We start from the raw sequence: 22,564 nt of genomic DNA, 5'->3' as shown, positions 1-22,564 counted from the left end.
TATTTATCGAATAAAAATAGATACCTTATCTCTTCTAGTGCTCCATGATCCATGTCTGGTTAGCAAGTTCAAAGGCTTTATTGCTTGGCCCTAATAGTATATACAGCCACAATCATGCAAACTCCACTAATTAATTTGCTGCCAAGTTCCTTCTTTTTTTTTTTTTTTTGTTGGGCGCCGTTCGGTGTAGCTTATGACAAAGACAATTTTATTCAATTTGAAGAAAATTGAAGGGTTAATTCCACTTTGCATTCTTCAACTATATTTGGATTGTATATTTTAGGGACTAAAGTGAGACATATTTTACTTAAGTGGAACAAACTTTGTTCGTTAGGGACTGAATTGTCTCATTTTGAAGTTTACGGACTAAAGTGAAAATTTGAATGTAATTGATGGGTGCAAAGTATGTTTAGTTTCGTTTTGTTTCAATTTTTTATCATAAAAGAAAAGCCACGATATTTACATCAAAGGGTTTCTTCTTTTCTTTTTATTTTCTCTTTGCAGCAAAGTTTTACTGGCCTTGGTTCAATACATTACTTATGACGATGACTTTGTTTGACATTTTATCACCATGAAAATATTCTTACCCATGTCATTCTTCAAAAATCAAATGAAAACAGCACGGAGAATTATACCCATCAAGATAACGCCATATATCTACTAGTGAAAAGAAAAAATGTTTCTAGTATAAGAAATTTTTGCCAAAAAATAAAAAGAAAAAAATAAACTAACATGGCATGATTTTTGTATACCAATTTGAATCGACTTATCTTTATACAAGATCCATGTTTAGATACGATAATAATAAAGGATCAGGTATAGGTTGCAAGTAGTAGAGACCAAGCTTCAAAATACTCCAACAATTAAGCATCATTCTACATCATAAACAAGAACTCTTATGCTAGGATGATATTGGGTTGAATGCAAACAGGAAACACATGACAATCAAACCTAATTACCGACAAAATTATAACAAAACCAGTTAAGGCATTAATGAGAATCAAGTTTTCTGAAGTAATAGTAGCCATTTTTCTAAACAAGGATTCACGTCTCACCCATAATATTACACACAGGGATAATTGCAGAAACCTCTCCTGAGATTTCTAATAATTTCACTTGGATCTCCTAAGATTTCAAAAATTACACCTACCTCCCTTGTCCATTTAAAATGACAATACTAACCTTAGTAGTTTTAATAAAACTCTCTTGTTATCATGTTTATGCAAAAGACGGATTTTATAATTTTTTTACGTTTTTCCTTCTCATTCATTTCTCTTATAAACTTTAAACTAGTAATATTTTTTTGATAATTTTTAATATCATCCAAATTTTTGTAGCTCTTTTTTTTTGGGTATCAAAATCAAGAATAAGTCAACAATGATTAAAAACAAGTTCCATCAACAAACTAGTCCATAAACTTTTATTAAAAAAATAATCCATAAACTTTAAAAGAAACAAATTAGCACTTTTTCTCTATCTTAAAAAGAATTTATATTCCTAATAAAGCACTATAAAAAATAACCTATTATAGCAAAAGATTTATTGTTATAGTTGATTATTGAATAACAAATATTGGCATGAAAAAATTGACACTCTTTTTGTTTAGAAGAACAATTTGAATTTGTAAGATAAGGGCATTTTAGGGTATTCATAAATTTTTTTATTCTATTTTAAAGTTTGGTTACCAAAGTGTCAAATCAAGGGAGGTAAATATAATTTTTAAAACGTCAAGGGAACTAAGTGAAATAGTAAGAAACCTCAAGGGAGGTTTCTGAAATTATCCCTTACACATAAACTAAAATTTGACTCCAGTCAAGTTGGATATTCTTGAACGAGATTTTTTCCACTTGATTGAAATAAAGGTACGGTTGCTGAAAGTAGAAATCCGAAAAGCCAATTGTGTTCGACGATTTGACAATAAAATTACGCATGGTAAATATTCATAATTAACTTCACAATAATAAAGATTTCTTTCACACCATACAAATGAATGAACCGCCAATTACATTAAGCTTCACAAGGTTTTTCCTTTCCAATAATTTCCTTCACACCATTTTTGTTTTCTTGTACCTTCTTTTTGTAGGGGTGGAAAATGTAGCCATTTTGATATCTTAATAGCTAGCTAACTAGTTGGCCTCAGTTGTATGGTGGTGGGGTAATTAATGCCACCACCAACTTGTACGCGCTTCACGTTTCACGTTTATAAACAGTTGAATTTTGGTCTGAGCTTAGGAGCTCAAAAAACCAGAATGGATCTCAATCATGATGAGGATTCTCAACCTGTGAGCCCAACTGGCCAATACTTCAACAGCTCCGTGCTATCCATTTGTGTTATTGGAGTTTTAGAGTTTGAAATTCCAATACAGGAAGATGACTCCTTAACCGTGAAATTAGTTCAGGATGTCTTCCTCCCCATCAATCCACGATTTTCTTCCATCATGGTATTGAAACCGCCTCCAATCTCTCTTCTTTTTTTTTTTTACTTGCCTTATATTTTTGTTTTTGGTTAATGTATATGTGCATCTTTTTGGCTAGATGAATTTTTCATCATGTTCTTGCATCATATATAGGAGAATTAATTTCAATCAACAAAATCATGTCATTTTTTAATGCAGATGTGTTTCGTATAACTACATAAACATGCTAATAATAGCATTAATTAATGTGTGTTTGTGTTTTTTTTTGGGTAGGTTCAAGATGAAAAAGGGGTGAAATATTGGAAGAAGGTTGAAGTCAAACCAAAAGACCACATTCGTGTGCCAAATTTTCCAGAGGGAAAGTCAGTAGAGTTCTATGATGAATGCTTCAATGACTATTTAACCAAATTGGCAATGGAGACACTCCCACAAAGCCAACCATTATGGGAAATTCACATCATTAAGTACCCTACAAAAAATGCAGCCGGAAATGTTGTCTTCAAACTTCACCATGCTTTAGGTGATGGCTTCTCCATTATGGGGGCACTTCTTTCTTGTTTACAACGAGCTGATGACCCTTCACTTCCCATTACTTTTCCTGCATTTCGGACGAATCCACAAGATATTAGTATTGAGGATAGCAGCATTTGCAGAAAGGTGCCTCGAATTCTTTCTGGGATTGGAAATACAATATCAGATTTTGTATGGGGTGTATTGAAAAGCACTGTTCTTGAAGATGACCGGACTCCAATTAGGTCGGGCGACGATGGGGTGGAATTTCGACCGATTAGTATAACAACATTTTCATTTTCCATGGACCAAATCAAGCAGATTAAGGTCAATCTTGAAGTGGTAAGCCTACAATCTTGTTCTCATTATGGATTTTATAATATTCTTGAGGAGTTAAACATGTCAAAATCTCATCATGGAAAGGATATCCACGACGTACCTCTATTTGATATCTATAGACCGACATTTATTATCTTAAAATTCATTTCGTTCTTTGCGAATTTTAAGTAGTGAGTGTATTGGATACCAAATAAGGGTGCGTGAATGTTGTTATACTTCACCGTATTCCCTTAACCCTTTTGTACGAGAAGGGGACAACATATCCTAATAGTATTTTAGTTTTCAAAAGAATATTCTATTAAAAAAACCATTCTCTTCAAAAATATATATATATATATATATATATTCAAATCATAAGGAGGGGGTGGTTAATTGGTCCCTTTTGGCTTTTAATTGGTCAATTTTAGCTTCATGAGATTATGATTTTATCTAGAAAGGTGCACATTCATAGTTCTTGAGAGTTCACAACTTCACATCCAATGAAAAGGCTCCATGAGGTGCATTAAATTCGACATGGGTGTTTCTTTGATGATAGATACAGTTCCTGGCGGGGGTGTGGGGAGGTCCAGTCATGCACCCTCCTATTTCAGAAATTTCTTTCTTTCCCCATAAAATTTTTAAAATTTTCACTTGCATTGTTCATTGTAAAATTTAGACTTTGCTCCTGTACAATACAAAAATCTGATGATACCCCCTTAAGTATATATATATATATATATATATGCATACTTATTCCTTGGTCTTGGCCTCTAAACTTTCAACCTCTGATTCTGCCAGTGGGTATAGTCACATAGCAAAAAGACTTCCTTTTGGATTTTGATTTTAGATACATTAAGAATTTTTGAAAACTCACAGAGTACACGAGTTTTCTAACATCTTTTTATAATTACACTGACTAATTCAGATAATAGGTTTCCCTTTTTTGGAGTAGCAGTATTTTTATTCAGTAGAATAATGAGGAAAGCCTTGTGAAAATAAAAATTATTATTTGGATTGCCATTTTTTCTCAAAAATATATTATATTTTCTATGAATACATTTTTCAATTAACTTTTTTATCTCACGTCCATTAAATCGTTACAGCATATTTTACTATAAAAATTTTAAAAAATAACAATCCAAATGGCCTCTTAATTCTTTTCAGCACAAAATGCCTTCAAATTAGAAGAGGTCACAGTAGACTGGTAATGGTTACCGTGGACTACCCCATCTGATAATAATGGACAGGGCCAGTTGTTTCACATTTATTCCATCCGGTTCCTCCAAATAATTATACATAGCTAGACGAAGGCGAATTAAGGCAAAGCTGCCATGTGCCATGTCTATTTGTCTTGTCACCAGCTGCCTCAATTATAAGACAAAGAAATCTGCTGTCTATTAATTTGTCTGGATTCTGAATAAGTGAATACTTGTATATACATAGAGATGGTTTTTTTCTTTTTATGATTGGATAATAGCCATATATATATATATACATACACACATATATACATACATACGTACGTATATATTTTTATTATTACACTGCATTTTGTTCCCTCATAGACGAAGACTGAGAGGTGGACTAAGTTTCAAAACATTGCTCCTTCTATTAGTTCTATCAATTATGTGTAAATGGGATGTAGAAAATTATTATTTTTAAGGCAATCAATCACGAAACTAGAACCATTTTGAACCTTTAGTCAATTGGCATTCACATAAACTATTACGTTAGAACTCACTTGTAATTCTGAAATCTTGATTTCAAAAGAATTTGTTGCAACGTAAATAAAGGATTCAAAATTCTACTAATCTAGAAGGATTACTGAGATAAACATGTATATATAAATGTTTAAAAAGTACCTTTAACAATCGTGGCTAATATATTAGTACAAAATTTCACTTTTTTTTTTTTTGGGGGAGCAGTCCATCAATGATGTAATATGTGGAGTAATATTTCTGGGTGCTCGACTGTACATGCAAGCGATGAACCCAGAGAAGACCAATGCAAGTTCAACTGCATTGGTGCTGCTGAATACTAGAAATATTGCTGGCTACAAGTCTATTGAGGAAATGGTGGAACCAAACACTGAATCAACGTGGGGAAACCAGTTCGGATTTTTGCATGTTTCGGTGCCAAGGTTTACCGAAAAGGATTCCTCAAATCCCCTCAATTTTGTCTTTAAAACCCAGAAAACCATCAAAAGTAAAAGAGATTCTGCAGCCGTTTATCTAACTGGTCAGCTGCTAGAGACGCTGCGGAGACACAGGGGCCCCGAGGTACGCCTATATGCTACCCTTAATTAGGCTAACCATGTTGCATTTTTTATGGATGAACCAAGTTTACACTTAGATGAGAAGTGTTGCGATTAATAGGGTTAATTAATACCTCTATAATGGTGTTAGTACCTCTCAAATTAACCATTTTTATGGTGTTAGTATTTTCAATATAATTTTTAATTGTCGCTGATGTTAAGTATAAAATTCATTAAAATTTCTTCATTCACGTGGTAATTTTTTAAATTTCAATACGATAAATGTTAGATTTTTATTTCTCTAAGGGGAATGTAAAGAATGAAGGAAATTTGAGAAAAATTAAGGGCTAATAAGAACGGTAGAGGTACTTTTGAAAAATTTAAGGGTGCAAATGTGGGGAAATTTAATAAAACTGATAATTTTACTGGTCACTTTTATAATTTTTCAAAGTTGAAGGTGGGGGGAGGGGGGGGGAGTGAGGCAATTGCCCATCCTCAGTATAAGGTGGCTTGGGCTTCTACAATTATTGAAATATATAAAATTTTCCTTACTCCACAAGTATTTTGACATGAATTTAAATTTACAACTGTCCTGACAGTAAAATATGGCATTTTAAAGGATTCTAAACCTCTATTTTCCTTAAAAACAAAAGGGTATACGTCAAAAACTGATGATAGGTAATTTTTTTTCTTAATTTTTCTTTTTGGGTTTAAAGCTGTGATTAAGTTTTTAATTGTGGCCAGGGAACAGCAAAGTACGTCCACAGTACTCTGAAGAACTCGAGCATGACAATATCGAATATTTCCGGGCCAGTGGATCAATTGGCTTTGGCTAATCACCCAGCTAAGGGAATGTATTTCATGGTTGTTGGCGTTCCACAGGTATATATATAATCATCCTATAGATAAATGCGAAACAACAAACTATTTAGTTGGTCCAATTTTCACATTGTTTTTATCATCAAAGAGAGGGTTTAGATTGAGTTTAATTTTCTGTATATCTACCATAACTTTGTGGGTAGTTGCTCTATATATATACCTAATAAGGTTTCAGGTAAAATTTCACTTACTGCCTCTATAATTATGTGCCATAATCTGCATTAGCATGCCTCAAAACTCTTTTAATTATTATTACCTCTCCGTGTTAACTTGAAGTACGTTATTAAATTAACCCGTTGTTTCTTTTAATATTTTTATCAAATTTTTTATTTTTGCTAATGACGACAATGTTGTACTCCTAAACTTACACTACTAGTTAGAGTAGTCATTTGCCAAATTAGTTGCTGAACCATTGGAATAGTTAGCCTTATTTCACAAATCAAGGGGAAACAATTCTAATGAATTATAGCCCATCTCCAAAGAGAAGTCAGTCAATGAAATTTACCCAAAACGTGTCTTTTCCTTTGTGTTTTTTTTTTTTTTTTGTTTTTTAATATAAACCTAGGCACAAAGTATCAATTTATGAAGTATTTGTGCCTCTATATATATATGTGTGTGTGTATAGACACTCACACACACACTAACTATTATGGAACTCACATGCAGAGCCTTACCATAACCATGGTAAGTTACATGAGAGAGCTAAGGGTTGCAGTAGGAACAGAAAAGGGTTTGATTCATCCTCAGAAGTTCCAATCCTGCATTGAAGATGCCTTCATTATAATGTTCAAAGCTGCTGCCGAGTCCAAGTCTGGATCTGCTACACCGACACAAATTAATTAATTGTTGAAGATCACGAACATGAACATTACACTGTCATCATCAATTCATTTCACCTATCACAAAAATACAAGCCATCAATTCATTTCATAGACTTTCTCATATGAAATGTTCTAAAATTTTGTTACAACTTCCGGAGATGTCATGGGAACTTCTTCGACCCTTCTGTTCTGTTTCCTTTTCTTTAGATTTTTTGGCTGCTAAACTAAGGCACGATGGATTAATTTATTAGTAAGTTGGAGAATCTGTAGCAGGGATTAGAACAAATGGTATCCTTTGGAGAATGGAAATGCGAGTTGAACAACATAAAATGCAAAAGAATATTGTAGGATTTAGTACCAAAAAATGAAAAAAAAAAAAAAAAAAAAAAAAGGTGGAGTTCCCGTAAAAGTTTGATTTTTTTTTTTTTTAAGTGAAAGGTCTTGAACTAGGACTTCTTACTTACCTACTATCTTATTACACAATCCAACCCTTTGTAGACATTTTATTGTAGCAACCTTACATATAGGGTCACCTTAGTGCATAGAATAGAAGATCTCAAAGCCAAATTTTGGATAGTAGATTATTTGCTTATGTCATCAACATATTTTTTAACTATTTTATATCTTACATATATCATATTCAAAAAGTGGTACAGTATTTTTTTTAAAAAATTATCCTATATAATCTATTATCCAAACACAATCATTGTTTTAGTTGCAGATTAATGGGAAAACATTGCACCATAAGCGTTTCATTGGAAATAATAGAATCGGACGATTTTGGTTTTCCTGGAGTAGGACCAACTCAAAATTTATTTCAAAAATTCTGCACTCTGCAGCAGTTATTTATTGATGCATTTCTACGAAGCCTGAAAAAAATAAATGATGCAGGCAGTCTAATTTCAGTTCTGTACAGCATTGTTGCTGTCTAGCATCTAATGCCAATCTATGACGTCCGAAAGGCTGAAACTATAGGTTCCTCTTTTTTGGAGCAAAAGAGATCAATTTTATTGATAGAGCATTTAAGTCGTACAACTCATCAGGTAAAGAAGTCTGAATAAATGCAAGAGTATACCTCCCATGTTAACATGAGACTGCAGTCCTATACAGTACATGAGCTAAACACTGTCGAAGCATTCATGAGAAATCACCCATTTAGTCTCTTGGTTCTAGTCACACTTCTCCTAGTCTCAACCACTCCTCGTACCTCTGTAACGATATTAGATACAATTTGTACCGCCATAAAGAGCGATGCAGAAGCCCTCGGGGCCGGCTCGAATGGCATCGGGATAATTCTTTTAAGTCCTGAGGTCGTGTGTTCGAGTCGCCCCTCCTATCGTTCTGTGTATTTTTGGGAGCGAAATATACATGTGCAAGGAGATTAATCTGATAAAATTGAGATACTCATGTATCGTAAAAGATAGGTAGAATGCTTGCCCTCCATGAATGATACAGATACACTGTGCATGCAAGAGCCAACCTTTTGAGTTGACCACCAAAGGATGTTGACTTCCTGTGTTGACTAATTGGGGTTGTTCTTAGTAAATCCTTGTTCAGTATTCAAACATTAATTGACTTAATTCGAAGGACTTTAGTTCTTTTTTTTTTCCTTTCTAAACCGATAATGATTAAAGAGACAATGACCATTTTAGTCCCTTGCTTTTGGGATCTTGGCCAATACGGGTCAATGTAAGACCCGTGACAGAAAATTAATAAACTCAAACAAAATTTGTCAATCTGCACGACATGTACGCCACCATATCTTATATCTTTTCAGTCGTGTCTAATTTGATTCTTTATGTGTCATCTCTACAAATTTAAACCTTGATTTCAACGAGATTGAACCAACGTAGGACATTTAGTTAAAAAATTATAGAACCTTGATGGACCAATCCCGTACACAGGATTGTACTACTAAAACAAAGAAGAATTATGTATATATAAAAAAAAAAAAAAAACCAGAATGGAGAAATAGAAGAAATTTTGCACCTAGTCCACATTGTCAGTTTCTTCCTTTAAATGGTATCTCCCTCCTTCAAAGTTCAAGCAGCTCTGCATTTTTTGTTTGTTGTGTTTTTTAATTCTTGGTTGGAAGAAAAAGTCAGCCTCAACCTAAGCCCGGGTTGGAGGATGATTGAAGAGCCTCCGTTATACTTGAGGCCTCTCCTAATTCATAATGTAATAGGCATTAGCCAATCTACACTAGTCACTTTGTCATGGGCCTCGGGCCCTCCATTAGACCCCAAAGAAGAAAAAAAAAAAAAGCCCCGTCTACAAATGATAAAGTCATTAGAGTGTTGCTACGTAAGGTGTTCAAGTAGGAAAATGGACATCTCCAGAAAAGATTTTAAGTTCAATTCCTTTTTTTTTTCTCTCCACCCGGACCAACCCACCCACTCGGCTTCTTATTAGAGAGTACGCATTACAGAAACGGCCTTAGATTCGGCCTGGACTAAGAAGGATTAGCGCGGGATTTTCATTGGCCTGCTTTACAAATTGGATCTGGCCCTGGATCCGATTTTGTGCAGACAAGCCCCCAGGACCGGATTTTGTATATAGGTTAAATATTTTGCAGAAGGGATCCTTTGTCTATTATGTCTGTCCATTCTCCTGTCCAATACAAAATTACGTAGTTCTATTTACTAATACTGTTGATGTGGTACATAACAAAACTTCAGACGTTTGACTGTCTTATGTTTCTTCTTCATTTTTTTTTTATTTCCTCTATTTACACAACTTAGTTACAATTCCCAAAACCCTATTGCTATCGTTACAATTCCCAAAACCTGTTGCTACCATTTTCTACCCAGAAGATGAAAGAAGTTCTTCAACAAAACAATTCTTTTCTTTCTGGTGTAAGTGAAAGCAAACAATTTTGGGAACCTTATTATTAAGAAAGAGACTTGAGTGTCAAGAAGATTTGTGACTTCTTTTGTCTCTCTTTTAGTTGATGCAATTGCTAACAGATTGCCAGAAACGAAAGTAGAAAACTGTCATTGTAGTAATCTAAATTAAATGGTATTTTTGGAAAAACAAAAAGAAGAAGAAGAAGAAGTGTATGGCAGCCAAACGTCTGAAGTTTTGTTATGTGTCATATCAGCCGTATTAGTAAGTGGAATTATATAGTTTTGCATTGGATAAGAAAGTGGACAGACATATTAGATAGAGGATCCCATCTGGATATTTTGGCACATTTTCATTTCAAATGGTGGTTATTTTTTGTACCAAAAAGTTGTGTTCAAGAATAAATTATTTACACAATTTAGTTACAATTCCCAAAACCCTATTGCTATCGTTACAATTCCTAAAACCTGTTGCTACCATTTTTTGCCTAGAAGACGAAAGAAGTTCTTCAACAGAACAATTCTTTTTCTTTCTGGTGTAAGTGAAAGTAAACAATTTTGGGAACCATATTAATAAGAAAGAGACTTGAGTGTCAAGAAGATTTGCGACTTCTTTTGTCTCTCTTTTAGTTGATGCAATTGATAACGGATTGCCAGAGATGAAAGTAGAAAATTGTCATTGTAGTAATCTAAATTAATTGGTATTTTTGAAAAAAAAAAAACAAGAAGAAGAAGAAGTGTTTGACAGCCAAACGTCTGAAATTTTGTTATGTGTCATATCAGCCGTATTAGTAAGTGGAATTATATAGTTTTGCATTGAACAAGAAAGTGGACAGACATATTAAATTGAGGATCCCATCTGGATATTTTGGCACATTTTCATTTCAAATGATGGTTATTTTTTGTACCAAAAAGTTGTGTTCAAGAATACATTATTTACACAACTTAGTTACAATTCCCAAAACCCTATTGCTATCGTTACAATTCCTAAAACCTGTTGCTACCATTTTTTGCCTAGAAGACGAAAGAAGTTCTTCAACAAAACAATTCTTTTTCTTTCTGGTGTAAGTGAAAGTAAACAATTTTGGGAACCATATTATTAAGAAAGAGACTTGAGTGTCAAGAAGATTTGCGACTTCTTTTGTCTCTCTTTTAGTTGATGCAATTGATAACGGATTGCCAGAGATGAAAGTAGAAAATTGTCATTGTAGTAATCTAAATTAAATGGTATTTTTGAAAAAACAAAAAAGAAGAAGAAGAAGAAGTGTATGGCAGCCAAACGTCTGAAGTTTTGTTATGTGTCATATCAGCCGTATTAGTAAGTGGAATTATATAGTTTTGCATTGAACAAGAAAGTGGACAGACATATTAAATTGAGGATCCCATCTGGATATTTTGGCACATTTTCATTTCAAATGATGGTTATTTTTTGTACTAAAAAGTTGTGTTCAAGAATACATTGTTTCTAAACATTAGGAACAAGTGAAAAACATAATTTTCTAATAGATAAACAAGTTTCTTAACATCAAACTAACTAGAAAAACAATTGATCATTCTTTGAGAGAAAACTTGATATTTGTTATCAAGTCTGTCTAAATCTTGTTGTGTTCTAGAAGTAATTTGCCATAATCCTGTAATAAATACTTTGTGTATTGGAGGGTCAATAACACCTTAAGAATAACATAAAAGATGCCTTAAGATCATTAATCTCAACCCCACTTTTTTTCAGCACTTTTTTGTGCTTGTATATCAAATACACCAACAATTACTATTGGGTCAAGAATTATTATGTGAGTTGTCAGATTTGTCTTTTAAATGTTGAATACTTGATGTGTCCGTAACTTATTCCGGTCAAATTATGACTTGGAAATGTGACCAAGTAAAAAAGGAGTGTTTCTTATTTGTGAGCAATTAAGATAACTCATTTTGAATTTGAGGGACTAAATTTCATTTTTGTTAAAGAATGATCGATGTTATTTTCCCTTACATTAGTTATGAATATATGCTTTGAAGGTTCATCAAGTCAATATATCTTGCCTTTTAAACGTCCAACACATTGTAAATTGCAAAAGACGTTGTACGATAAGTAATTTCTGCTAGGATAAGGACTCACTATAATTGTATTTTGTGCGATTTCATTTAGTCATTGTACATGTTCAAAGTTTTGATGTACAAATACATCATAATATTGTAATGAATATATGTTAAATATTTTATTCATGTGCATCATTTTTACTTCGAATACAATAATATAATGTAATTATGCATCAAATAATATAAAAAATATAACAACTGGATCAAACTATACCAAACTCCAACTGCACTGAGTCCTCTCTTGGATGGTACCGCAATGTTCCAAATTTATTGCTTTAATTAAAAAAATATGTGGTAGAAGATTTACGTCAAAACATTTTACCATGTAAATGTCCAACACATTAACACATGGTCCTTCTATCATAACTAATTTCTACATAATTGATTAACTAATTTCATTTGTAGTTGAACGTTCAATTACCAATTATTGTGTGATTTAGTACAATAAAACCTCTATAAATTAATAATTTTGGAACCATACAAATTTTATTACTTTAAAGAGGTATTAATTTATCAAGTGTACTTACAATTCAAAAAAGCACTCATTTAATCAAGTAAAATTCTGTAGAAAAAATGGCCTCAAAGAACTTAATTAATCTTTTAGATGAAGAATATATATATATATATATATATATATCAATCCCTTAACCAAACCTCAACCTCTTTGAATCCATTAACCAAAGACCTCATCATCATCACTTTCCTCCCATTCGCCTTTATCCTTGTGTTTTCTTTCTCTCACAAAATCTCTTCACTCTCTTCAGCAGTCCTAAAAGATGAAGTTCCCAAAGGTCCAAACTCTCTTCCTTCATGTCTATTGGTATCACCCCATTTCCCGTCCCTTTTTCCTTCACTTGTCGACCACCACTGGAACCACTCACTCCTCCGTCCAAATTTCATTAGGTTAAATTTCCTTTGGTAACCCAAGTGAACCCTGAATATTAACCTTGTCACTCCCATTATTAAGTATTAACCTCTGGAGTTAGGCAAAGAAATTTTCCACTTCAAACTGTACTTTTGTTCAAGATTGGTCGAGGTCCATTTTTTTTTCCTTTTTCTGTTCTTTTCGTCCCTTAATTTTTGGACTGCAACTGGAGTTCCTTTCTTCTCTTATCGCCTATTCAGAAAGGAATTATAATTTATAATCATGTGAAACATCGAAGGATTGCTACTGGTGTGTTTATTTAATTGGGTTGGTCTGATGGAGACACCTGCTATGTTAGGGATTGTGTCATGGTTGACAGCTTTATCATTCTGGCAGCAGAAATAGATTGATTATAGTTTGGAGAACATCTTATTCAAAATTAAATGGTGGCATCTTTGCAGATGGAAAGGAATTGGAAGGGAAGACCCCCAAATAGAAAAGAGGAAAGAGAGAGAGAGAGAGAGAGAGAAACCGGCAAGCACAACATTTACAAGTTTTATACTTGCACGTCTGTGATGCCTACTGGCAATGCTCTTTCTTTTATTGGGCCGCTTCTCATTTGAAAAAGAAAGAACAGTTTGCTACAATCATCTACGAACCCACACAGGAAGATTTGAATTGGCAAATTTTCATGGCTTGTGGACTTCCGCGGCACAAGTATGGAAGGGCTCGTGATTGAGTACTTGATGCATTCCTTTCAAATAACTTTTTGATTTTTGAGTAGTTGGTTGATGCTTTTTCCGGATAGCAGTTGAGCCATGATACCACATATTCAATATGTCGTGCGCAAATTCGTTGGATATGAATGTCCGCAAAACCCTCCCTTATAGTTTCAAAATAGTCACGTAAACTCCCTATAATTTTATATAATGTGAAAAATGGACGGAACACACAATCAATTACAGCGTTTATATCGAGTGCACTCTGAAAATGCGTGTAATAAAATTTTAATATTCATGTAATCCTCTTATGATTTGCATAATATCTATTTTACCCTCCTATAATTTTTATATTTATCTACGTAATCCCTCTATACTTTAATTCAAGATAATTAATCCGTCGATTGATTTAACATTTAATAAGAGCACTATTGGTATTTTAATTAAAAAAGTTACATATGCTATTTTTCTCAAATTTTCACTTTACATAAAAGTATAAGGGAGGTGAAGTGAACATTTTAAAACGTTAGAAGGGTCATGTGGCAATAAACAAAATCATGATGGGGTTATATGTAATTTACTCATAAGGCAATATGTATATAAGTGAGCCGCATGCTCAGCCAAATGAGTCATCTGTGTAGCATCAAATACCAATCCTAGAAATCGGATGATAATGGAGTTTGAGCACGAAGAAGAATTATTAGAACCTGTGAGTCCTACTGGACAATACATGAGAAGCTCGGCCTTATCGCTCAGTATCATTGGTGTAATGGAGCTGGAAATTCCAATGGCCGAATCCATTGCCATTCAGCTAGTTAAGGATCTCTTCTTACCCATCAACCCGCGCTTCTCCTCCATCATGGTACACATATTTGTTCCTTAATTTTCTTCTATTGAAGAAGCAAGATTTGTTTTTCATTTCTTGAAAATTTTGGATAAGGCCTTTGCACTTATTGCACTAGCATATCAAGCTTAGTCTGTGCAACACACTTAACACATATGTCCAAATTTTAGCTAAAATTAGACATCTTTCACGGAGAACCACCCGCTGTAAGATTTTCCACACTTAAGTTTTAAAAGATAATTTTTTGGAAATTTATGTTGGCTAGTGTAAACTTTGCTTTCATAGCAAGGAGTGGTACTTATATTAGCATCCGAATATATACACATGGGTTCTTTCATCTTTTCCACCTATAGATTCATGGAATCCCTTGATCGTCAAAAAGAATAATTGAAAAGGTGATTTGATCTATGGAGATATATTTTGTTCTTTAGGGTAAATTGCATGTAACCCTCTTGTAGTTTTGTCTATTGCCACGTAATCCCTCTAACATTTCAAAATATCCATTTTACCCCCTATGATTTTATGTAAAATGGAAAGTTGACGGAAAATAACTTATATAACGTCATTAATTGAAATACTAATAGTACCCTTACTTAAATGTTAAATCAATCGATGGCTTAATTATATAAAAGCATGGGGGGATCATATGGATGAATGTAAAAATCTCGAGGCATTAAATTGGATATTTATACAAACTATAAAGGGGTTATATAGAGATTAAGATTTTATCACACATAGTTTTAGAGTGCATTTGGTATAAATCTCATAAATGATTGTACATTTTGTCCATTCTCTACCTTATATAAAACCATAGGGGGTTATGTGATTATTTTGAAACTTTAGAGGACATCATTTAATGTTATGCAAAAGTAATCAACCCTTTCTTTTATTATTTGTGTTGTGTAGTTGTAGGCTTTATACAATCTTTAGACTTAGGATATTGCTTTTGAGGGTAATTTAGTTTTTCTATAGTAACAAGTAAATGTCACATGAGCAATTTAGTGCAAAATTGGGCGCACAATGCCAAGTGAACATGATTGATAAAAATAGACTAGAACCCCCCGGGGGGGATCCGATTCAAATTTCAGGGGTATTTTCAGAATTAACCCTAAAAAAAGGTTCTGTTTTTTAAATGAATAATAGGTCGAGTTCAGCAATAAGAAATAGTCAATATAGTTTAGGTAGCAATCCATTTCAAAAACAAAAAGAAATATATGATGGATTCCCAGCTACAGCTTCCTAAGACAAGGTAGAATACAAATTGATTGTGAAGAAACAGATTGCAGGAGAGGATGGACAGAAGAAATGGAAAAGGGTAGAAGTGAATATCAACGAGCATGTGAACTTTCCAAAATTTCCACAAGGAATGTCACCAGATTATTATGATGATTGTCTCTCAAACTATTTGTCAAAGCTAGGAATGGAGGATTTTCCACCAGAGCGTCCATTGTGGGAAATTCATGTAATGAATTATCCAACAACAAATGCGGCAAGCAATATTGTATTTAAGCTTCATCATGCACTTGGAGATGGATATTCCTTCGTGGGAGCTCTTCTTTCTTGTCTAAAAAGATCGGACAATCCTTCCCTGCCGTTGACATTCCCTTCACTTCAGTCTAAGACAAAGTTCAACACTGCCAGCACAACTTTTTTGCCTGATGTACTCTCAAGGGCCTTCAATACGATTTACTATTTTGGATATGGTGTTCTGAAAGGCTTCTTGTTACGAGATGATCACTCTTCAATTCGATCAGATGACGAAGGGGTGCTGTTTCGACCGTTGACTATGACCACTATGGAATTTTCCCTTGATCAATTCAAACAAATCAAGGCCAAACTTCGAGTGGTAAATCTTGGAGTCATTTACTGAATCGAAATTTCATGATTATTCATCTGCCTTGTCTTTTATAGATTTTGGCCACTTTTTTTTTTTTTTACTAATCTTGTTCAAGGGATAATAATGTGGACCAAAATCAGTTTAACTTATTATACATCAATTTTAATTGTTTTCATAGGCTAAGACATTTGTTTTCCACTCCTTAACAGACAATTAATGATGTGATTACGGGAATAATCATGTTTGGAACAAGAATATATATGCGAGAAATGAATCATGAGTCAAGCGAGGCAAATTGTACCGCTGCAGTGTTACTCAACACCAGGTACACCGCTGGGTACAAGTCAGTAAGTGAGATGATCAAACCTGTAGTAGTTAAATCAAGATTGTTATATTGTTGGTCTTGGTTTCCTAGTCGGTAGTGATTTTTAAGTCCAAATACAATTGTATTTCGGAAGCTAAGTTTTAAGAGACTAAGTGGTCTATATATACCACTTCTAGTAGCCTCTTCCATTGTGCCGTGAGTTGAGAAGAATAAGATACATTAGTGCCTCCTAGAGCTCTGCTTGTTTTCGGCTCTTATCCTTGTTTTTGTTCCTTCGGTTTTTGTTTCCGCTGCAATACTTATTTGACTTTGAGTTTTGTCTTGAATTGTTTTATCCTGTGGGTTCTATTTCTACAAAGTGGCATCAGAGCTTTGTTTGAGATCCTGAGAAATTAAAATATGGATCCAAATTATTTGCACAATTGTCACGTTTTTATCTTCGATGGTAAAAACGATTTTGAGGCTTGGAGGTCGATGATGAAGAATTTTTTCCAAAATATTGGAGTTTGAAATATTGTCGAAACAGGATATACGGAGCCGATAGAAGGTATAGAATTATCAAGCAATACAGTTAAAGAATTAGAGAGAAATAGACAGTTGGATTGCAAGACAATGTACTATCTCAACACTTAAGTCCAGTTGCATGTTGCCAAAAAATTTATACATGCAAAGTCGGTAAAAGAGGCTTGGACAATTTTTGTGAACTCAAATCGAGGTGCTGCTAACGTGAGAAAAATCAGATTGCAGGAACTTAGGAGACAATTTGAGTTGGCCCAGATGAAATCCACGGAGTCAGTTAAAGATTTTATTGGCACAATTAAAGAAATTGTCAATGATATGGAGTCCAATGGTGAGAATTTGGAAGAGGTTAGAGTTGTTGAAAAAGTTCTAAGATCTCTAACTACCAAATTTCACACCAAGAAGACGGTCCTTGAAGCCACAAAGGACCTTGACAATTTGTCACTTGCTGAATTGGAAGGTGAATTGCTGACGTATGAGATGTCCCTGAATCAGCAGCCATCGGATACAGTAGAGGAGGTGTTACAAGCCAAGGTAGATCACCCAAAAGGAAAAGAGGGGGTGAATCGTATGGACACAAATCAAAGGGGCCAGAACTTCAGAGGTAGAGAACGTGGAGGCAGAGGTAACTTTCGTGGTCGTGGAAGAGGTAATTATTCTTACCAACCCAGAAATAATTTTAATGGGGATCAGGAAAATAGTCAACAACAAAGTCAAAGAAATAATTTTCAAAGGCGTGATAGATCTAATGTCCAATGTTATAATTGTGGTAAAATTGGTCATTATCAGAATGAATGTTGGTCCAATGAAGAGGTGTATGCTAAAGTGGCTGAAAATAGTAGTGATAGAGAGGAGATCTTGTTGTTTTCTAGTTCTACATCTGAAGAGTCTATGAAAAATGATTAGTTTATTGATTCTGGTTGTAGTAATCATATGTGTGGTAAAAAGGAGATGTTTTCTGACTTGGATGAATCTTTTCATGCATCTGTGAGATTTGGAAACAATGAAAGAGTGTCTGTTCTTGGAAAAGGAAAAATCAAAATTATCTTGCAAGATGGGTCTTCAAATTATATTTCTGATGTTTTCTATGTGCCAAGTTTATATCATAATTTGTTGAGTTTGGGACAACTGTCTGAGAAAGGTTATGATCTGCATTTTAAATATGGTGATGGCACCATAAGTGATAAGAAATTGGGATTAATTGCCAAGGTAAAAATGAACCGTAGTCGTTTGTGGCCTCTTTCTCTTAACTGTGGTGATTTACCTTGCTTTAATTTCGTGACTTGTGATGATTCTTGGTTATGGCATATGCGTTTTGGGCATTTGAATTTTGGGAGTTTGAAATTTCTTGCAAGAAAAAAATTAGTTGTTGGGTTGCCTTCTGTTGAGTTTTCTGACAAGAAGTGTGAGTCTTGTATTTTGGGAAAGAAGCACAGGGATCCTTTTCCAAAAGACAAGGCTTGGAGGGCTAATCGACCGCTTGAACTGATTCATTCAGATTTATGCTCAGTTGAAGTTCCTTCCAATGGTGGTAGTAAGTATTTTATTACCTTCATTGATGATTTCAGTAGGAAGACATGGGTGTATTTTTTAAAAAATAAATCTGATGCATGTGATGTGTTTAAAAAATTCAAATATTATGTAAAGAAGCAGAGTGACTACTTTATTAAAATTTTGAGAACTGACAGAGGCACTGAGTATCTTGTTTGTGATGACTATTTAGTGGAAAGTGGTATAAAACATCAAATGACAGCTAGATATACACCTCAGCAAAATGGTGTGGCAGAAAGAAAGAATAGGACTGTGATGGATATGGTGAGATCTATGATGCACTCCAAAGGTATTCCTAAATCCCTTTGGACAGAAGCAGTATTTTGCGCTATTTATATTTTGAACAGGTGTCCTACTAGATACAATTTTGGGAAGACCCCACAAGAGATTTGGACTGGCATGAAACCGGATATTTCTCACTTCAAGGTATTTGGCTGTCTTGCGTATGCGCATGTTCCAGATCAGTTGAGAAAGAAATTGGATGACAAAGTAAAAAAGTGTATTTTTATTGGATATAGTCATGAGACAAAGGGGTATAAGTTATTCAATCCAAACACAGGAAAGGTGATTGTTAGCAGAGATATAACTTTTGATGAACATAGAGTTTGGGATTGGTCTAGAAAAGATCTCGAGACATCACCAAAATATCCATCCATTTCTTCCATTATGGGACCGAGTGCTAGTAAGCAAGTAGTGGAGCAAGTTGTGCACTCTTATGGTGATCCCTCAACTTCTACTATTCAGGTTGAGACATCCAGTCGACCACAGAGAGAACGCCGCATGCCAGCCCGATTTGATGATTATGTTGTTGGCACAGATGATGATTTAACTGATGAAGCAATTGTAAATTTTGCTATTTTTGCAGATTGTGACCCTGTTTTATTTAAAGAAACTGTCAAAGATGATTATTGGGTTCGTGCAATGGATGAAGAAATTCATGCCATTGAGAAAAATGATACATGAGAGTTGACCACTATCCCACCTGAAAAGAAGCCAATTGGAGTGAAATGGGTATATAAGACCAAGTATAAGCCAACAGGAGAGGTGGATCGCTTCAAAGCGAGATTGGTTGTCAAAGGCTATAAGCAGAAGGCAGGTATTGATTATTTTGAAATTTTTGCACCAGTTGCCAGACTTGATACTGTTCGTATGATTGTATCACTTGCTGCAAATAATTGCTGAAAAATTCATCAAATGGATGTGAAATCTGCATTTTTAAATGATTATCTTGAAGAAGAGGTATATGTTGAGCAGCCTGCAGGTTATATTAGAAAGGGTCAAGAAGATAAAGTATATAGATTGAAAAAGGCATTATATGGTTTGAAACAAGCTCCTAGAGCTTGGTACACTCGCATTGATACCTATTTTGTTGAGTATGGTTTTCTGAGATGTCCATATGAGCATACTTTGTACATCAAATTCAACTCTGAAGGAGATGTCCTTATTGTATGCTTGTATGTGGATGACTTGATATTTACAAGCAATAATTCCAAACTAATTTCTGAATTCAGGGAGGCCATGATTAGTCAATTTGAGATGACAGATTTGGGATTGATGTCTTATTTTCTTGGTATTGAGGTTCATCAATTGGATGATGGAATTTTTATTTCACAAAGGAAGTATGCAAGTGATATTCTAAAGAAGTTTAAGATAGATGTGGCTAAACCAATGATGACGCCGGTTGAAGAAAAATTGAATTAACCAAAGATGGTACTGGTGATTTTGTTGATGCTACTTATTTTAGGAGGTTGATGGGGAGTCTCAGGTATTTAACTTCTACGAGACCTGACATCACTTATGGAGTTGGTTTGATTAGTACATTCATGGAATCTCTACGCCAGTCTCACTTGCAAGCTGCTAAGAGAATTTTGAGATACGTTCAAGGTAACCAATCTGACGGTATATTTTATTCATCTTCACATGATAACAACCTTGTTGGATACACTGATAGTGATTGGGCTGGTGACACAATACAAAGGAGAAGCACTTCTGGTTATGCATTTTACTTGGGATCTGGTATATTTTCTTGGTCCTCAAAGAAACAACAGGTGGTTGCTTTGTCCACAGCAGAAGCGGAGTACATGGCAGCCACAAGTAGTGCTACTCAAGCACTTTGGTTGCGGAGAATGTTTGGATTTTTACAACACAAGCAAGACGGTCCTACCAAAATATTATGTGATAGTTTGTCTGCAATTGAGTTGACAAAAAATCTAGTTTTTCATGGACGTAGCAAGCATATTGATATCAAGTATCATTTTATTCATGAGTTAGTTCAAGAGCAAGAAATTGTCATTGATTATTGTAGAAGTGAAGATCAAATAGCTGATATTTTGACAAAGCCGCTCAAATTGGAGGCGTTCATGAAATTGAAGAAGATGCTCGGCATGGTGAAAATTGAAAATCTTGATTTAAGGGAGGCTATGTAGTAGTTAAATCAAGATTGTTATATTGTTGGTCTTGGTTTCCTAGTCAGTAGTGGTTTTTAAGTCCAAATACAATTGTATTTCGGAAGCTAAGTTTTAGGAGACTAAGTGGTCTATATATACCACTACTAGTAGCCTCTTCCATTGTGCCGTGAGTTGAGAAGAATAAGATACATTGGTGCCTCCTAGAGCTCTGCTTGTTTTCGGCTCTTGTCCTTGTTTTTGTTCCTTCGATTTTTGTTTCCGCTGCAATACTTATTTGACTTTGAGTTTTGTCTTGAATTGTTTTATCCTGTGGGTTCTATTTCTACAAAACCTAATGCAGAAATGCCATGGGGAAATCGTTTCGCATTTTTGCCTCTTCCAATTCCTAAACTTACAGCAACCGAGTCATCAAATCCGCTGAGCTTTGTCCTGGAAGCACACCAAATAATTCAGAGGCAAAGGAATTCTACTTCAGTACTCTTGACTAGTTATTTGATGGAAACAATGAGAAAAGTTAAAGGCCCCGAGGTATGTTCTAGAGGAAATTTTGGTAATCTCATTGGGTATAACAGAGGAATTTTTTCACTTTGGACCTTTAAATTCTTATGTGCTATATTTTCGATTGTAAACTCTTACATGAGAATTATCCCACTTTTTTTGTTTCGGAGGGGGGCGCATTGAGTTGGATAGTAAAGTGTAAGGGATTACAAGTAGAAGATCCTAAATTCAAAATATTTCACTCCCAAATAAAAGAAAAGAATTATCCCAGTTTGGAACTTTAAACTTACCATTCGAAGTACAAAAGTATTAAAAGGCCAAAACTAACTATGCTCGAATTTAAACTCAATTAGGCTTGAGTACTTACTGAGATTAATTGAATATTTTCTTGGAGTCTGTCTACAGGCAGTAGCCAGGTACATGCGTGGCATTCTCAAGAATTCAAGCATGGCAATTACCAATCTAATAGGGCCAGTGGAGCAAATGTCTTTGGCTGATCATCCAGTAAAAGGAATTTACTTTGCTGTTCCTGGTGATCCACAAGTAATTCCTCTTTTTTTTTATTTTTATTTTTATTATTTCATGTCTTATCCGTCCACTGATAGATTCAATTATTGATAATCTCTCTACACACACATTTACACATATATGATTTATTTGTAGCCACCATAACATCCTTATTTGCATGCTGAATATGCAGAGTCTCCACATAACAGTTATAAGTTACGCGGGAAAGCTGAGGATTTGCCTTGTAACAGAGAAAGATTTTATAGATCCTTGCAAGTTCAAGTCTTGCATCAACAATGCTTTTGAGGCCATCCTTGAAGCAGCTGTCCAGACTTCTCCACAAAAGATAAATTGA

At 34.4% G+C, this 22,564-nt stretch overlaps 3 protein-coding genes across 3 annotated transcripts; all 3 read left to right on the top strand.

The window, feature by feature from the left end:
• The first annotated feature begins 2,138 nt into the window (after positions 1 to 2,138).
• Positions 2,139 to 7,389, top strand: LOC113688093 (wax ester synthase/diacylglycerol acyltransferase 4-like). Its single transcript, XM_027205755.2, has 5 exons — positions 2,139 to 2,441; positions 2,691 to 3,269; positions 5,171 to 5,524; positions 6,244 to 6,381; positions 7,045 to 7,389. The coding sequence occupies exons 1-5, from the start codon at positions 2,163 to 2,165 to the stop codon at positions 7,219 to 7,221; spliced, it is 1,527 nt and encodes a 508-aa protein (XP_027061556.1). The 5' UTR covers positions 2,139 to 2,162; the 3' UTR covers positions 7,222 to 7,389.
• A 7,004-nt stretch (positions 7,390 to 14,393) lies between these two features.
• LOC113687577 (wax ester synthase/diacylglycerol acyltransferase 4-like) lies at positions 14,394 to 16,434 on the top strand. The gene is made up of 2 exons (XM_027205159.1): positions 14,394 to 14,582; positions 15,838 to 16,434. Exons 1-2 carry the CDS (start codon positions 14,394 to 14,396, stop codon positions 16,432 to 16,434), a joined length of 786 nt encoding a protein of 261 aa, XP_027060960.1.
• A 5,112-nt stretch (positions 16,435 to 21,546) lies between these two features.
• Positions 21,547 to 22,564, top strand: LOC140007079 (wax ester synthase/diacylglycerol acyltransferase 9-like). Its single transcript, XM_072049787.1, has 3 exons — positions 21,547 to 21,732; positions 22,108 to 22,245; positions 22,403 to 22,564. The coding sequence occupies exons 1-3, from the start codon at positions 21,547 to 21,549 to the stop codon at positions 22,562 to 22,564; spliced, it is 486 nt and encodes a 161-aa protein (XP_071905888.1).

The sequence above is a fragment of the Coffea arabica genome, chromosome 5e (genome assembly GCF_036785885.1).
Source record: "Coffea arabica cultivar ET-39 chromosome 5e, Coffea Arabica ET-39 HiFi, whole genome shotgun sequence".
Classification (NCBI taxonomy): Eukaryota; Viridiplantae; Streptophyta; class Magnoliopsida; order Gentianales; family Rubiaceae; genus Coffea; species Coffea arabica.
This window is presented reverse-complemented; position numbering and strand designations above follow the sequence as displayed.

Excerpts from the sequence above, each read along its gene's own strand:
- LOC113687577 (XM_027205159.1), top strand. The coding sequence starts at position 14,394 with ATGGAGTTTGAGCACGAAGAAGAATTATTAGAACCTGTGAGTCCTACT. Across the intron at positions 14,583-15,837 it reads CGCGCTTCTCCTCCATCATG|AAACAGATTGCAGGAGAGGA; the intron begins GTACACATATTT and ends TTGATTGTGAAG.
- LOC113688093 (XM_027205755.2), top strand. The coding sequence starts at position 2,163 with ATGCCACCACCAACTTGTACGCGCTTCACGTTTCACGTTTATAAACAG. Across the intron at positions 2,442-2,690 it reads CACGATTTTCTTCCATCATG|GTTCAAGATGAAAAAGGGGT; the intron begins GTATTGAAACCG and ends TTTTTTGGGTAG. Across the intron at positions 3,270-5,170 it reads TTAAGGTCAATCTTGAAGTG|TCCATCAATGATGTAATATG; the intron begins GTAAGCCTACAA and ends TTGGGGGAGCAG.
- LOC140007079 (XM_072049787.1), top strand. The coding sequence starts at position 21,547 with ATGCCATGGGGAAATCGTTTCGCATTTTTGCCTCTTCCAATTCCTAAA. Across the intron at positions 21,733-22,107 it reads GAAAAGTTAAAGGCCCCGAG|GCAGTAGCCAGGTACATGCG; the intron begins GTATGTTCTAGA and ends GTCTGTCTACAG. Across the intron at positions 22,246-22,402 it reads CTGTTCCTGGTGATCCACAA|AGTCTCCACATAACAGTTAT; the intron begins GTAATTCCTCTT and ends CTGAATATGCAG.